Source organism: Cucurbita moschata, unplaced genomic scaffold (assembly GCF_002738365.1).
Source record: "Cucurbita moschata cultivar Rifu unplaced genomic scaffold, Cmos_1.0 Cmo_Scf00003, whole genome shotgun sequence".
NCBI lineage: Eukaryota > Viridiplantae > Streptophyta > Magnoliopsida > Cucurbitales > Cucurbitaceae > Cucurbita > Cucurbita moschata.
Genome location: NW_019268519.1, coordinates 619072 through 634912, shown reverse-complemented (window position 1 = coordinate 634912; position 15841 = coordinate 619072). Strand labels below are relative to the sequence as shown.

Sequence of the window (15841 nt, the reverse complement as noted above, 5' to 3'; positions counted from 1 at the left end):
ATAATGAGTGTAATCCAAAAAAAAGATTTAAACGTAATTGTTAATGGAGTTCAAGTTACCAAATTCTGAAGAGTCGATATCAATTTATTGAACTAGAGTTAATCCGAATTGATCTTATAAGAGATCCGGTATAGAACATATCCGTGGGCTGACCTGCAAAATAATAAGAATTTGAACACGGGGGAACTGGTAACACACAGAAACTACGAGAGAAACATTATGCAGCATTTAAATCTTAGTTAGATATATCTTGCCTGATTCATTGATCGTAACTTTCAAGTACTTGAAAGTATTTGTTGTAAAGCCACCGGGATGTGTCCACAGCATCACCATTGCTTTTCACAGGGTAAACCTTTCTGCTGCTTTGCCAGTCATTTGTAAGCTTTATCCACTCTCTCCTCCAATTACTCAATGGAAATGCATACCCATTCTCTAAGCTTTCTTTCAAGAACTTGAAGTATATTGCAGCTCGAGGACCGTAGTAATCGCTCAACAGACCACTCCAGTACTTGTTTCCTGAATTTGAATGTACAAATACAATACAATTCAACATCTCGGTGACTATATATCGACACTGAGTAATGATCATTACCATAATCACGAAGTAAACTTGCTTCCTCCTCTGTGTTGTCAAACCACATGGTTATTTGAGTTCTTGCGTTCCACTCATACTGTTATTTGAGATTCGTCAGATACCGAATGTCAGTTAATATAATTGTCCCATAATTGGTAGAGTGGACTCAAAACTGAACCTGTTTTTCCTGCTGTTCATCTTGGGCGAGTTGCTTGGCGCTTTGTAGCCAAGGTCCTAGAAGAAATCCCTCATGACAAGCCACTAATGTGTCTATATCATTTACAAGTTCAAGGAACTGCTGGCTTAAGCTCACCGTTGTTTGCACATCATCCAACTGATATGCTTTGACAATTCTAAAGAACAGTTCGTTCGAGTATTTGGCTAGAGCTTGTCTAGTCAAGTCCACAAGGTCATACCTAAGAGTAACAACGAATGCATATTCAGTGATCCAAACTTTAATAATAGGATATTTTGAATTCGTGGGTCAACCTGTAAGTGTTACTGCCAGAAAGTTGATCACCACTGGCAATGAAAAGCTTTAATGCACGAATTACTTCAGAAGTAGGATACCAAAGATGAGGTCGTTCAAATATTGCATCCTGGAGACTACCTGTGTCATGTCGGTCCGACCCCTCGGGTATTACTGAGATTGAGGATGGATCAACATCAGGAAATGCCACAATTACGTCCCTGTTTTTGTCCTTTTCCATGTTGACCAGGATGTGTTAGCATGGCATGTTTGAACATATGATTCACAGATTCGCATCAGAAAGAAAAGAAAAGAAATGACCATTCTAAAGCAACGAAACTGTAAGCACAGACAACAGTTCTTTTGTACTTACATAGGCACCATCAGTGCAGTTGTAGATGGTGTGATATAATACATCCCAGGCATCTTGTATTGAAGGGACTAAATGACCGTAGCGTCTTATTGAATATTGATACAGCCATTTCTGGAAATGAAAGGACCATATTATTCTATGCGAGGTTATTTGTCAGCTTTCCAAATGCGGAACATGAATAATACACAAAACATGTACCTTGACATCAACTTTGTTGTGTTGAAAAGCCATTTCAGACATGAGATCATACACAACAGGATTCTGTTCTATTCCTTCCATGGACATTCCTACCCCGACCTTCAAATGAAAGCATAGGTGACAAAAAAGAACACGAATTTGAACATTGCAAATAAATGATACACCTAACGGACGTTTAGAAAAAGAGAACGTGAGAGGGAGATTGAAATAGGCGATATTAGGAATCACGAACTTCAACAATGGTATGATATTGTCCACTTTAAGCATAAGCTCTCATGACTTTACTTTTGGTTTCCCAAAAGGCTTTATACCAATGGAGATGTATTCCTTACTTATAAACTCATAATCACCAATGCGGACTCTTCTCCCAACAATCCTCAACAATGTCAGCTATATTGCTTTCATAATCTAATGATCAAATATTAAATACCGTAATAGTCTTCCCATGAAAAACGAAAGGAAGAGAATCAGTTCATCTCTTCAGAGTTACAAATATATGTATACATGTACTCCAAATCCAAAATATAGTACTTGTGGATAGAGAGAAAAGGCACCCAATATTTATTTTTAAAAAATTTGGAGTTAATATGAAAATTAGTGTAGTTGTCGCAATTAAATAATGCTGCCAAAACATTATAATAACACCTAGATACAAAATAATGGTAGATAATAAACTTACCATTGTCGAGTATGGACTACTACGAGCTTCAATTGGTCCAGATGCTATTGAGTCTAAAATGCCATACATTTCAACATTTCCAGCAAAATTATGTAGCATGCACCTGCAACAGGCAATTGATATCATTATAGCTAAATTTTCGAGCATCATACAATCATTGAAATATAGCACACAGCTAAAGAAACACTAAATCAACTTAGTCTTGGAACCCTGAGATGACACCAAAGGCACTATATATGGATGACACCAAAGGCACTATATATGGTCCAGGACATTGGGACAAGACAGCAGAATTATTGAGACATTGTAAACTGATACAATTTAACAAAAGTTTGTAAGACATTCATAAAAATAGCAAAAAGATTAGCTAACTTTATGCTTAATCAAGGAAAATTTCTTCCAGTTTATTAGACCTCAACATTAAAATCCAGCAAAAGAAAGGAATAGGGACTTTCCAGATGTAAGGGACTCCATAAAATTGCTCAGAAGCTATCCAGATCGGTTTCACTTCAGCATACAAATCAAGGACTACCAGCCTTCCCAAAGACACAGAATGCAAAAGGGCCTGAAAAATACGTCACCAACGTCAACCAAGAGAGAAAGAAAGCCTTGAGATTGAATAGATAGAAGAAGGTATAGTATTATATAATGAATTAGCATTTATAAATAACAAAGGATTTGAGCCAAGGATTCCCCAAGTAGAGCCTTGATATGGCAATGATCTAATGATGATTGAAAATTGGAGGGTATGAAAGAATTCTTGTAACCTTCATTTGTTGAGGCCTCCAGAATGGATCATATGAAAACATCCAACCCTGTATATGAACAAATTTCATTATCAAGTTACACTAGTTTAGTGATATGAGAACCTTAATGAATTGGCACACAAAACCCTTATATGGCAAAAACAAACCAACAATCACCTGCATAAGCCAGACAGCACTAGAATCTCCCGCCTGCATTCCTCCAAAAATAGCTGCACCTAATGAAGAGATGTATTCCACATCATCCACAGGTGGAGTGTTCTCGTCAAAGGTATCACTGTAGGATGAAAAGCTATTCTAATGATGATTGAAAAATGAAGAAAAGACGCAATTTAAAGACTTTCCAAACCAATACTGCACCAATTTTATACGTTTGTTCTCGTTTGCTTTTCTCTCATTCTAATGTAAGTAAGCTAACCATCGAGGAATCAGAGGAAAAGAGTAGCATACCAATTGTATACATGGGAAGTTCTTCCATATTCTGACGAAAAAAGGTAATTTCAGACACAATTAGAACAGTCAAGTATCATTTAACGAAAAGGCATGAAATATCATATTCTCATACAGTTCACTAGCATAGGTCCAAAATACCTTTCAGTTGTTGCTCAATAAATGCTCTACCGATTTCAACAAATAAAGGGTCCATGGCATCAAGGAGGTACGTGCAGCACCATCTAGGGTCACTGTGAACAGAAAACCTGCAGAGCAATTGTATGACATAGCGTATTGATATTGTCAATAATTAAAACAACATCCTTGGTATCATGGACTTGACTAACTCTGGTTTCAGAGTGTATCAGAATATATTCTAAGCAGATGTCAAAGAGATGCAAGAGTAAAGAAACAGTATTAACCATAACAAATATGAATTTGATATCAGATAAGGAGGTGGGGTGTTACCAATTTCCTAAGCGTGTTATCTTCGCTGATGGATATATTTGTTTGAAAGCAGCAGGAATATTACCTGAAAAGGCTGGGAGAACTGAAAGGGAGGAAAAAGAAAACCATGGTCCTCAGATTATTCCCAGCACAAGAGATTTCTAAGTTGTGGATTCTTTTCAACGCAATTAGAAGTCAAACTATAGTAAAAAACAAAAAATAGTCTGCAACAGCACTGAAGCTTTAAAACAGCAATTCCAAAAGAAAAGGCCAATATCAAAGTTAAAATATTTAATGGAACAGAATATCAAGTTTGAATATTTTGAACTCTTTTGCATTGCAAGAACATGTCATAATCAATCTATTGACTGACATTCGATACCTGGAGTCATTCCAAGCTCAAACATTCTGCCAGTAACTTTTTTCTGCAGAATAAGCTGTTGATCAAACCAACTTTGCGGCAGTGGCCCACCCCATCTGTTATCAGAATGTTGATATTCGAAAGGAAACTATAATAAATTATATGAAGATTTTTAATAGTAGAGCTAATAAACATGATACTTTTAAGCCACTCTCTGCATATTCGAGCAGCTAGTTATGATGATGATTCTATATTATCATTCCATCTTTCATTTTAGTCAACCATCTGACAGTATGATTTGATTTCAATGCCGTTACAAAACAACTACTCACTTGTGCAAATTTCCCATACGTGACCACGCAAGAAATGCTGGACCTCCAAAGAAATCGTCCAAATCTGAGTTGCTTATATTAAATTTCTGCAAATATAGTCTGGAGTGAGATCAATCTAGACTTTGAAGCAAGTAAGTTGCAATAAGATAAGAACCTCAAAAAATTATTAGAGACAACTTCTTCGCTTTGGCCACTTTATGACATTAAATTAAAATGTAGGAAACAAGTAAACTACAATTCAGATAAAGCCAGAAAAGACAGGAAAGCTACGCTAGCATGATGAAGAAATCAGTGAACAAAAGAAGTTTGAAATGATATTGTACTCTTTCTCAATATTTTTAACAATAATTTTGTTCCAATCGTCATAAATACGAAGACAAGTCAGGGGTTATAGCATTTGTAGGATAAATTGACTTCTTAAACATCTTCTACCGCACAAAGAATGCCATTCACAGTTATATTTTCTATGGTACTACTCAAAATATCGCTATGTCGAACAACAGTAGGGGAAAAATTATGCAGATAAGAAGAGGAAAACATACTTGAAATACTTTCCGCCAGATAGCCTCCTGCCCAGTAAATGCCAGAGGCATATTGATACCCTGAAGAGCCATCCAATCTATTTCCTTCTCCCATCTCTCCCAGTCCCACCAGGCAAAAGAGTCTTTGAAAAGCAGAGGAAATTAAAATAGAAACATATTTAGAGAAACAATAACCAAATCACTGTCATTGGAGGAACACGAAGTATTCTAATGCAATTTCAGAGAAACCTTACAGCTTGATGTAACTGCATTTTGATAATAGTTTAAGGGAATAGGCCTCCGAACAATAATTTCGTCACTTTGAATAAGAGGTAATGAGCCAGGCTTAGGGACAGAAAATAGCTGTGAGCCACCAGTTTTATCCCATGATATGTGTGCACCACACCAGTGCTTTAGATACCAATGCAAGCCAGCTAAAATCTCCACTCCGGTGACACCAGCGATTCTAGAAAAGATTGGAAGTTGCGTTCGTGTTATAAGTATCCACTTCAATCTCCATTTTAATTTACAAGGAACAGTGTGCGGTGAATGATGTGTATGAATCCATTTTACTTACAAAATTTCAGGATCCCCCGGTCTCCTGAACGCACGATGGTTCCTGATCAGAAAGCAAGATTCCCCACCACATGCGTCCTGGGAAAAATGACGAATGCATAAACCGTGAGAAGAATGAACATAAGAAACAGATAGTAGGAGCAGACTAGCCGAAGAGAGTTTTTACATTTCCCAAATTTCCGAGAATCGGATAAAGCTATAATCCCGCGCCGTCCTCGAACAAAACAAATTAAAATCTCCTAAAATTCCAAGTACCTTAGAGAGAATTTGAAAGTCAAAGCTGGAGAGGTGCGAAGGAAGAAGGCGACGAAGAACTCCACGAGCCGCAGCAACTTGGACAGACGAAGGCGCCCTCTCGCGATCCTGGATATCAAGAAGCCGCGAAATGTATACGAATCCAATGGTGGAGGAAAAGGAAGTGGAGAAGGTGGTGAATATGGAAAGAAAGATGAGACAAACGGCAGCAAAAGGGGGCGCCATAAGAACAGGAAAACAGAAAGCAGTAGTAGAAAAAGAAAGCGAAGATGAAATTTTATAAGGGAGATGGACATGGTGGTGGATGACGTCGAGGAATCTTGTAAATGGCGCAGACAACGTCAACGGCCGGCGGAGGGTGGACGAGAGTGGAAGAGCGCGCGAAAGCGAAACTCAAACTGACGAACGGATATATATATATATACAAGGATGTGGGGCCTATTATTCCCTGTCAGCAAGCTCGATGCCTAAGAAAATCAAAACGACAAATAATTAAGATAATCTGGTAAGAAAAAACAGGAAGGAAATTTCTAGTTAAAATGAAAATGTAAACAGGAAGGAAAATTGAATCTCTATAAATTTTTTCGAAAATAATCTGGTAAGAAAAAACTCTCTCTTCCCGATTTGTGGATATCTCTGGTTAAAAGCATGGAGATAGATAATTCCACTAAAAAAAAGTTGATTATTAAAAGCATACCAAATTCTAAGCCCATACCAAAAGGCAAGTGGAAACGACAAATAATTAAGATATGCCTCCATCTAAAAAAAGCTAGCCAGTCCAAAGTGGATTATTTAAATAAATCCAGTAATATAAGTTCATTTATAAAATTACTTTTATATCCTTCATGAGTTGCCTTAATAATAATAATAATAATAATTAAAATTCCATTGTAATTACCCATCTACCATAAATATTGAAATATCACCTTTTTTTAAGAGGAAGAAAAAAAGACCATTAATTACATTGTTTACAAACAAGGACAGACCCAATAATCGAATAGGAAGAAGAAGGAATCAAAACGGCGTCGTATTAGCCGATCTGGGACTTCTTCCACCGCCGTTTCGGTACCGACTCAACCTGAGTCCGCCTCTTTCGAAACTCGACTCACCGCCATTGGCGTCTTCTTCTTCTTCTTCTTCTTCGTCATCGTCTTCATTGAATGTCCCTCTCATCTTCATCCTCTCCAATATCTTCTTCGCCTTCTCTCTCGCTCTATCACTTCCTCTTTCAGCAATCTCCCTCAAAACCTCCATTGCTCCGGCTTCCTTCGCCAGTCCTTTGAACCTCATACTTCCATAGCTGAGTGCGTACAATGCCGCAACGCAATTCTCGCGAGTTGATTTCGAGTATAATTCTTTCTCCCTCAGCATTCCGACCAAGAGCCCGACGGCGTTGGCGTCTAGCATTGCCGATCTTCCCTCCTGGCACACGGCGATATTGCAGAGGATCAGCAGCAGCCAATTCATTGAGCTACCTGATTTCACCATGGAGAGTAGAGTCGTTACGGCGCCGAGTTTGATGAGCTTCACTCGGTTGCTCTGTATCATTGTTAGGTTGTACAGACACAGAGCGGAATCCTTTCGAGTTATCTCGCTATTCGATCGGAGTGCGTAAAGGAGTGGCGGCAGTGCGCCTAGAACTCCGATTGTCATCCGATTTTCGTCCTCCAAGGCTAGGCTGAAGAGTGCGCCGGCGGCGTGTTCTTGCGCTTCGGCATGTCCTCCTTTAAGCGCGTCGATTAAGTTCGGAACCAGACCAGACCGCGCGATCTTTTGCTTGTTTAGCTTTTCGAGGGAGAGATTTACCAGAGAGGCGAGGGCGTTGATTTGTACGGCGGAGTATCTCGACGTAATCAAAGGGCGGAGAGATAAGAGAATCCGAGGCGTACAAAGCGAAACCCTAATTTTCTCATTTTCTTTCGTGATTTTTCTAAGCGAAATAACGCCTTCTTCTTGCTTAAACACATCGGGACTCGTGAGCTTCGATAGCAATTCCTTCTCGTCTTGGGATATCGATGAATTAGGGCCTAGGGTTTGGATGAGCGCTTCGTTTTCCACAACTTCACAGGAAGAAGACGAAGAGGAATAACATCCAGGTCGAGTCGTGAACGGCAGCGGAGTTCCCGGACTTCCTCCGACGATGACCGATTCCTCCGAGGAGCTCGTGTAGTAACGTTCTGGACGGTGGCCTAACTCCGTCACGGCGTGCGAAAAATTCACCGGCGGCAAATCCGATACCCCCGCTAACAAATCCCTAATTCCGACCTGAGGCGGCTTCTCCTTGTCCTTCTCCTCCATCAATGCTCTAACAATCTTCTCCACGGAGTCGTAATCAGGCGCCTGAGAATTCCTGACACCGGACTCCTCACACCAATGGAGAATCGTCTTCTTCATAGCCAAATTCGGAATCACAGTGGAGAAATCTGGGGTCGAGCCATCCTCTAACACAGGGGAGAACCCCAAACTCCTGCAAACCTGCGTAGAAACACGCTCAAAGGTCTGGCCGGAAGAGACAACAACCGGGTCGGCCATTAAGGATCCGGAAACTGGGCAAATGAACTCGTTAGGAGGCTCCTTGGATTCGACCCTAAAACTAGAAGAAGAACGACGATGGGAGAAGATGGATTTCCACCGGAACTTGCCATTGCCACCCATACATGCGAAAACAAAAAACAGAAACCAAAACCCAGGGCCACCGCCTCAGTGCTGAAACCCCAAATCCTGCAAGAACCTAATCGGAATCCAATTGTACAGAGATTTGAGCGACGAAAAAGATAGAGGGAGAAATGTAGCGTGAGGAAGAGGAGCGAGTGAGTTGCTTTAGGGCGTCTACTACCAGCTGTGGGTTGCAGTTTGGTTTGTTTGTGTGGGTCTGCTTATTTGGTTGACCGGTCAACGCTGAAGGCTAGCCATTTTCCTTTATTTATTTATTTATTTTGTATTTCCATTTTCCGTGGTTTTAGAAACAGTCCATTCTCCACTCTCCCTGCCAAATAAATCACACTTTGATTTTTAGTTCCCTTCCTCGTTTTCTTCTCACCGGTCAATTTGATTAGCTGTTTATATAAAGATTCTGATTTTTTTAAATTTTTAATTCTGTTCATTGTTTTGTCCAATAATACAATTTCAAAACCATTTTGACTTTGAATTAGTCTAATTAAATGATTTTGTCTCATAGATTGTGACATTAAAAAGAGTAACGACCATTATTTTGCATGTGTTTCTAGTTGAACTTGACTAAGCATATCACAATTACGAACCACCCAAACATTCCTTCTCTAGATACACCATTTTTCTTCATCCACGTCTTGTGCTCGATCAAAAGTAGACTATCTTTACCATGTCATTCAAGTAGTTTTCATTAATGAATCAAATAAGTTATTTATTAAAATCCAACTTCTATTTAAGATAAAATTAGTAGAAATGGTTATATTTAAGATTAAATTACAAGTTTGGTCCTACGCTCTAGATTTGTGTCGATTTGAAGCACTAACAAACATAAGCAAATTTAAATGGGTAAGATAATTATTTAACATTTTATAAATTGATAAACACAATAATTAATATTTAATAATTTTGAGTAATATTTAAATAAAAAAAAATAGGAGAGAGAAAGTTGAAGAAAATAAATAAATTATTCTTGTCCTCTAGAAACGGCACAAGCAATTCTCCGCTTTTTGGATTGGAATTATAATGTTCCTCACACACAATTCCATCATTCTATCTCTTTTTCCTTTTAATTATTTATTATTTATTATTTGTATTTTTATAAATCTAAATTTCTATAAATTAAAAAATATATATCTTTAAAATACTTTAACTTTCAATAATCTTTAAAAATATATTTAAAAAATATTTTTATTCTCAAATTATTCTTCTAAGTTTAATACATTTTATTTTTATTTTTAAGTTTAAGAGTAATTAAGAAATATAAGTTTAACGTTTTCCATTAAAATTTGTTAATAATAAAATACTTTTTAATTTTTCATCAGTATTTTAAAAATATTTTAAAATTAAAAAGTATTATTGAAATTTTATAATTTTTTTTATAAAACTAAAAAGTGTTATGATTTGTTTTTTTTATATATCATTATTTTAATATTAAAAAGGTAAGAACGAGACAACTCACCTATAAGTGCTTGCAATCATCCTTACCGCACACTAAGAAAATAAATGATTTATATTATTTTATTTTTCGTAAATAAAAATTTTGAAATTTAACTGATTAGTAAAACTTTATTTTATATAATTTTTTACTAAATTCATTAATTAAATAAATTTATAATTTTAATTTGGGCAATGCACAATATCAACTATCAAATAAATCTTCTAAAATTTATTAGTTTATATAAAAATAAAAAATTTACATAATTTTTATCCAAATCTATTAAAATAAATGAAAATAAAAATATAGTAATATTGCAAATAGTCATTAATTTAAAATTAATTTTAAGTGGATAATTTGATTTCCAATAGATCATCATGAGACATGGCCACACCAGTTCAATAGAATGAGCCCAAACCACTCAAAGCCCAATGGAGAGCCCACACCAGTTCAATATACCATTTGCAACGGTTCACACGTAGGCTAGAGTGTCTGACTCTAGAACACTATCGTGTCTAACTCTAGAACACTAGTAACAATTCAAGTTCACGGCTAGCAGCTTGGCGCACCATTACCATCAGAGAGATTTAAAAAAATAAATAAAGGAATTAGAAAAGAAGAAAATTCAGTTCATTAAAACAGGAAATAACCACAATTACAGGCTTCCTCTTCCTCTCACTCTCTTCCATCAATAAACTCCCCAAATCAATCTTGAAAAAAAAAATGGCCTAATGTTTGATTGAATTGAACGCATCGCATCTTATCCTCACTTCTCCTTTCCCGCCAGTTTTCACCTCGCGAACGCTCATCTTCTCCATCGCGTGTCCGAAATCCTTGAAGAATAATTCCTGGTTTCCTGCATACATCTCCACGAATTTCTTTGTCCTCGGATCCTTCACCAGCGCGTGATCGGACGCCAACAGTCCCATTCCTCTCAGCAGATTCTGGTAGTATACGTTGTCGAACTTCCCTGGTGTTACAGGGTCGCTGTACGCCGAACTTGCTGGATTCTTCTCGTAATCGGCGCAGGACTTCTTCAATGCCTCGGCGTATTTCGAATTAATCTCCGGATCTGTTGGTGTGTTTTTGCTGAAATTGAAGAGCCGGTCGCTGAATTCCTTGCAATTTGAGAATCCGATCGTGCGTCCGCCATATAGCGCTACCATTTCTTGAATCGTGAAGCCTTTCGCTGTGTATAGCTTGATCAACTCGTCGATTGATTGATTCGGTTTCGGAATGTTGCCTTCCACGTCTGAAACTTTCGAGACGAGGCTATCTTCTCGCCCTAATTCAACTTTGTACGACGGTCCGCCTGCGGCCGCGATGAGATCTCTAGTCGCTTGCGCTAACACGTCGGAGCAAGAGACAATCCCAGGACAGGAGAGCTCTAAGGTGATCTTCGCTCGAGTGACGACGTCAAAGGCATCACCAGGAAGATCGCGGTTGATTTCAGCATCGCGCTCGGCGTGGTTGAAGACATTGGATGAAACAAGAACAGAGCCATCGCAGCCTCCAACCAAACAATCGCTGAACAAAAGGCGCATAGATGCAGCGGCGGTGATAGGGCTAGTAGCGTGCTTGCGAGCAACAGTGTCATGAACGATTTGTGCAAAATCAGGGCAAGTCTTGTGGTAATAATCGAGAGAAAGCTGAGATTGAACTGAGAATGGAAGAGATAGGAAAAGTAGAAGAAGAAGAGCGGGAGAGTGAAGGAAGGCCATGGCGGTAGAGGAAGGAGGCGGGGGAAAACCTGCTTCCTCTGGATGTGGGAAAGTGGAAGGGGTGTGTGTAGTGTGTTGAGGAGGAAGAAGGAAGCAATTGCAGTGTGAGGACAATGGAGGGGATGAATGGGGGTTAAAAAGAAGATGGAGCAGTGGATGGGAGAGATTTTGGGAGATTAGTTAGAGATGGAGCATTGTTAAAAGATTTAATGCTATTTTTGGTGACGCAAGAATGCTAAAGTTACGCATCTAAGATCGGAGAAATATTCAGTTCACTCAACTCAGGTACTCTCTCAATAATCTAACATCTTGCACTTACTAAAAATACTCTTATATGCTATGAAATTCATCGTGCAATTTTTGAAGCATATATCTATTTTCTATACTTTGTTCCTCTCTAAGATCTAACAATTTATTCTTTGGGGCTAGCGTTTTCATTGGTACACTGTTCCGTATCAACTCTACATCATTTATAACAATTCAAGTTTGCTATTAGTAGCTCTAGCACATCACCCACTGTCGACTCTATACTATTTGTAATAATTCAAGCCCACCACTAGTAGTTCTAACACCCAGCCAAACGTCGACTCTATACCATTTGTAATCTCATATATAGAAGTGTATATTTAACTACCCGAACCGACTCAACTCAAATTATAGAGATTATATTGAGTTAATTTTTCTATACTTGAATTGACTAGGTTTAGTTTCGGGTTTGTGGGACAAAACTCTCGAATTGAATCGAACCAAACAAAATTTATAAAATAGTTTAGTGTATTCATGGTTTTTCCATAGTTGTGATAAAGTCTTACTCAACCTACTCCAAGCCACGTCTATTTTCTTATTATATTTAGATTTTTTTTTTTTAACATAGTTTATATTATAAATAAAATAACCAGTTATTCGCTTCTTTATACTCCTTTTAAATATATTTTTTATAATATAACAAATTAATCGAATATAATATAAATAAACTAACAAACAATTACCCGTAAATTTGGTTATGTCAATAAGATTTATACATATACGTTATTTTGAAGAAACGTGGAATGTTATAATGTTAATATATATATTTTTGAGTAATTTTAAAGAAATCAATTTTTAAAATTGAGAATTTCTATATTTGTATGTAATTCTTTTTATTTTTCATTTAAAAACTAAAATAGTTTTATTACAATGTTAGAATGTTCCATTTAAGAACATAAAGTTTTATAACAAGGTTAAAATGTTAACATTTTTGTTTGTTGATTATTTATTTTTGTTAAGGGTTATAAATTGATTTATGTTTTTGTGAATTTTTAATATTTTTTATTTAAAATTGTACCAAATAATTATAAATTAAGTAAAATAAAAAAAATTCTAAAAAAAATCTACCCTGCTAAAATATTTAAATGTTTTTAAAAATTTAAATGTTTTTCATGACTTTAGATCAAAAAAAAATAGATAATCAATTTCTAATTAAATCTTAACCGGTGTGAATTAATGTAGGTATAGTTATTGTATTAATCTTAGTTTTGATCTTGTAGATTGTAATCTTAGTCATACTTCCTACAGCTAACACGTGTTCGGAACGCGCAGCGCAACCGAACGGGAGCTGCTATACCGAACATTTTGATAATAATAAGTTTGATCGGTAGCAGGTTTGATTTGATCGAACAAAATAAGAGTCGATCCCCACTGGAACTTGACCTATCCCAATATCCTTCGCTACACACTCTCAGCCTTCTTCATTCAGAATAGTTTTTACATATCCACCCAGTCTATCAACTTTTTTGGAAATGATGATCTAGTAGATTGAAACTATATATTTAAAAATATATAATTTCAATCTAAATGTACAGTAGATAGTTATATACCGTAGTCATATATAATATATAGTTATAGTTATATATAATAGATGGTTATATCTAGTAACACTATATATATATAGTAAGCTAAACCTTAGTGCTATATATAGTAAGCTAAACCTTTTAACGTATATCTGTGGTCATTAATACAAAACCAAGCCTCCTAATATGACTCAATGCAAACTTTATACCATTTGTAGCAACTTAAGTTCACTACTAGCAACTCTAGCACACCATACGATGTCCACTCCAATACCATTTCTAACTATTTTACCAATATATATATATATATATATATATATTAAAAAATAAAAGAGAAAATAAGAAAATTGAGTTGATTAAAACATGAAATAACCACAATTACAAAAAGATGTTCCTCCGCCTCTTCCTCTCACTCTCTTCCATCAATAAACTCTCTACAATGTTTTTCCAAATAAATCTTACAAAGAAAAAAAAAACGAAAAAAATCCCCTTAAAGAATGACTTATTTAGGAAAAGACAAAATGGGCTAATGGTTGATTGAATTAAACGCATCGCATCTTGTCCTCACTTCTCCTTTCCCGCCAGTTTTCACCTCGCGAACGCTCATCTTCTCCATCGCCTCTCCAAAATCCTTGAAGAATAATGCCTGGTTTCCTGCATACATCTCCACGAATTTCCTTGTTCTCGGATCCTTCACCAGCGCCTGATCCGACGCCAACAGTCCCATTCCTCTCAGCAGATTCTGGTAGTATACGTTGTCGAACTTCCCTGGCGTTACAGGGTCGCTGTACGCCGAACTCGCTGGATTCTTCTCGTAATCGGCGCAGGACTTCTTCAACGCCTCCGCGTATTTCGAATTAATCTCAGGATCTGTTGGTGTGTTTTTGCTGAAATTGAAGAGCCGGTCGCTGAATTCCTTGCAATTTGAGAATCCGATCGTGCGTCCGCCATATAGCGCTACCATTTCTTGAATCGTGAAGCCTTTCGCTGTGTATAGCTTGATCAACTCGTCGATTGATTGATTCGGTTTCGGAATGTTGCCTTCCACGTCTGAAACTTTCGAGACGAGGCTATCTTTTCGCCCTAATTCAACTTTGTACGATGGTCCGCCTGTAGCCGCGATGAGATCTCTAGTCGCTTGCGCTAACACGTCGGAGCAAGAGACAATCCCAGGGCAGGAGAGCTCTAAGGTGATCTTCGCTCGAGTGACGACGTCAAAGGCGTCACCAGGAAGATTGCGGTTGATTTCAGCATCGCGCTCGGCGTGGTTGAAGACATTGGATGAAACAAGAACAGAGCCATCGCAGCCTCCAACCAAACAATCGCTGAACAAAAGGCGCATAGATGCAGCGGCGGTGACAGGGCTAGTAGCGTGCTTGCGAGCAACAGTGTCATGAACGATCTGTGCAAAATCGGGGCAAGTTTTCTGGTAATAATCGAGAGAAAGCTGAGATTGAACTGAGAATGGAAGAGATAGAAAAAGTAGAAGAAGAAGAGCGGGAGAGTGAAAGAAGGCCATGGCGGAAGAGGAAGGAGGTGGGGGAAAACCTGCTTCCTCTGGATGTGGAAAAGTGGAAGGGGTGTGTGTAGTGTAGTGTAGTGTGGTGAGGAGGAAGAAGGAAGCAATTGCGGTGTGAGGAAAATGGAGGGGATGAATGGGGGTTAAAAAGAAGATGGAGCAATGGATGGGAGAGATTTTGGGAGATTTGTTAGAGATGGAGCATCCTTCAACATTTATTTTTGGTACAATCAAACTCAGGTACTTCCTCAATAATCTAACGATCTTGTAATTACTAAAACTACGGTTACCATATGTTGATGTTGATCACCATATAGAAATGTCTTGTTACATAAACATTGAACAAATGAAAAATTGAAGTTCAACAACAAGCAATAATTTGAAAGAGGTACTCACCAACATGAATGTTTAGACATCGAGGCATGTTAGGTTGACAAGGTAAGTTGCAAGGATGAATCTCACACTAGTGTAGTATTGTATTTGAGTCGAGGTCATTACTTGAACGAAAAATATGTTGAGTTGAGTACAAGCAAAATTGTGTACCTATAAATGGGATAGACTTGATTGCTTATAGAATTCTCATTAGGTCGTTGCTTGATATTATTACAAAGACTATGCAGGTACAATAAGACTTTATAGATAGCAAGTACAAGAACAACGTTCAAGTTATTCTTGCCATATTTGAG

The 15841-nt window shown here is 37.5% G+C and overlaps 4 protein-coding genes across 4 annotated transcripts; all 4 read right to left on the bottom strand.

Annotated features, from left to right (window-relative positions):
* Positions 1-65: 65 nt before the first annotated feature.
* LOC111432041 (alpha-N-acetylglucosaminidase-like) lies at positions 66-6330 on the bottom strand. Its single transcript, XM_023068835.1, has 20 exons — positions 5982-6330; positions 5728-5804; positions 5405-5616; positions 5172-5293; positions 4630-4715; positions 4319-4413; positions 3958-4039; positions 3649-3755; positions 3508-3538; positions 3217-3334; positions 3061-3108; positions 2749-2858; positions 2294-2396; positions 1615-1713; positions 1417-1527; positions 1064-1275; positions 753-990; positions 593-671; positions 255-516; positions 66-153 (listed from the first exon to the last, which is right to left on the bottom strand). The coding sequence occupies exons 1-19, from the start codon at positions 6204-6206 to the stop codon at positions 260-262; spliced, it is 2412 nt and encodes an 803-aa protein (XP_022924603.1). The 5' UTR covers positions 6207-6330; the 3' UTR covers positions 66-153; positions 255-259.
* Positions 6331-6925: 595 nt separating this feature from the next.
* LOC111432065 (U-box domain-containing protein 38) lies at positions 6926-8839 on the bottom strand. Its single transcript, XM_023068867.1, has one exon. It carries the CDS (start codon positions 8634-8636, stop codon positions 6996-6998), a length of 1641 nt encoding a protein of 546 aa, XP_022924635.1. The 5' UTR covers positions 8637-8839; the 3' UTR covers positions 6926-6995.
* A 1858-nt stretch (positions 8840-10697) lies between these two features.
* LOC111432075 (peroxidase 41-like) lies at positions 10698-12019 on the bottom strand. The gene has a single exon (XM_023068878.1). It carries the CDS (start codon positions 11805-11807, stop codon positions 10815-10817), a length of 993 nt encoding a protein of 330 aa, XP_022924646.1. The 5' UTR covers positions 11808-12019; the 3' UTR covers positions 10698-10814.
* A 1947-nt stretch (positions 12020-13966) lies between these two features.
* LOC111432085 (peroxidase 41-like) lies at positions 13967-15372 on the bottom strand. Its single transcript, XM_023068887.1, has one exon. The coding sequence runs from the start codon at positions 15153-15155 to the stop codon at positions 14163-14165; it is 993 nt and encodes a 330-aa protein (XP_022924655.1). The 5' UTR covers positions 15156-15372; the 3' UTR covers positions 13967-14162.
* Positions 15373-15841: the final 469 nt, after the last annotated feature.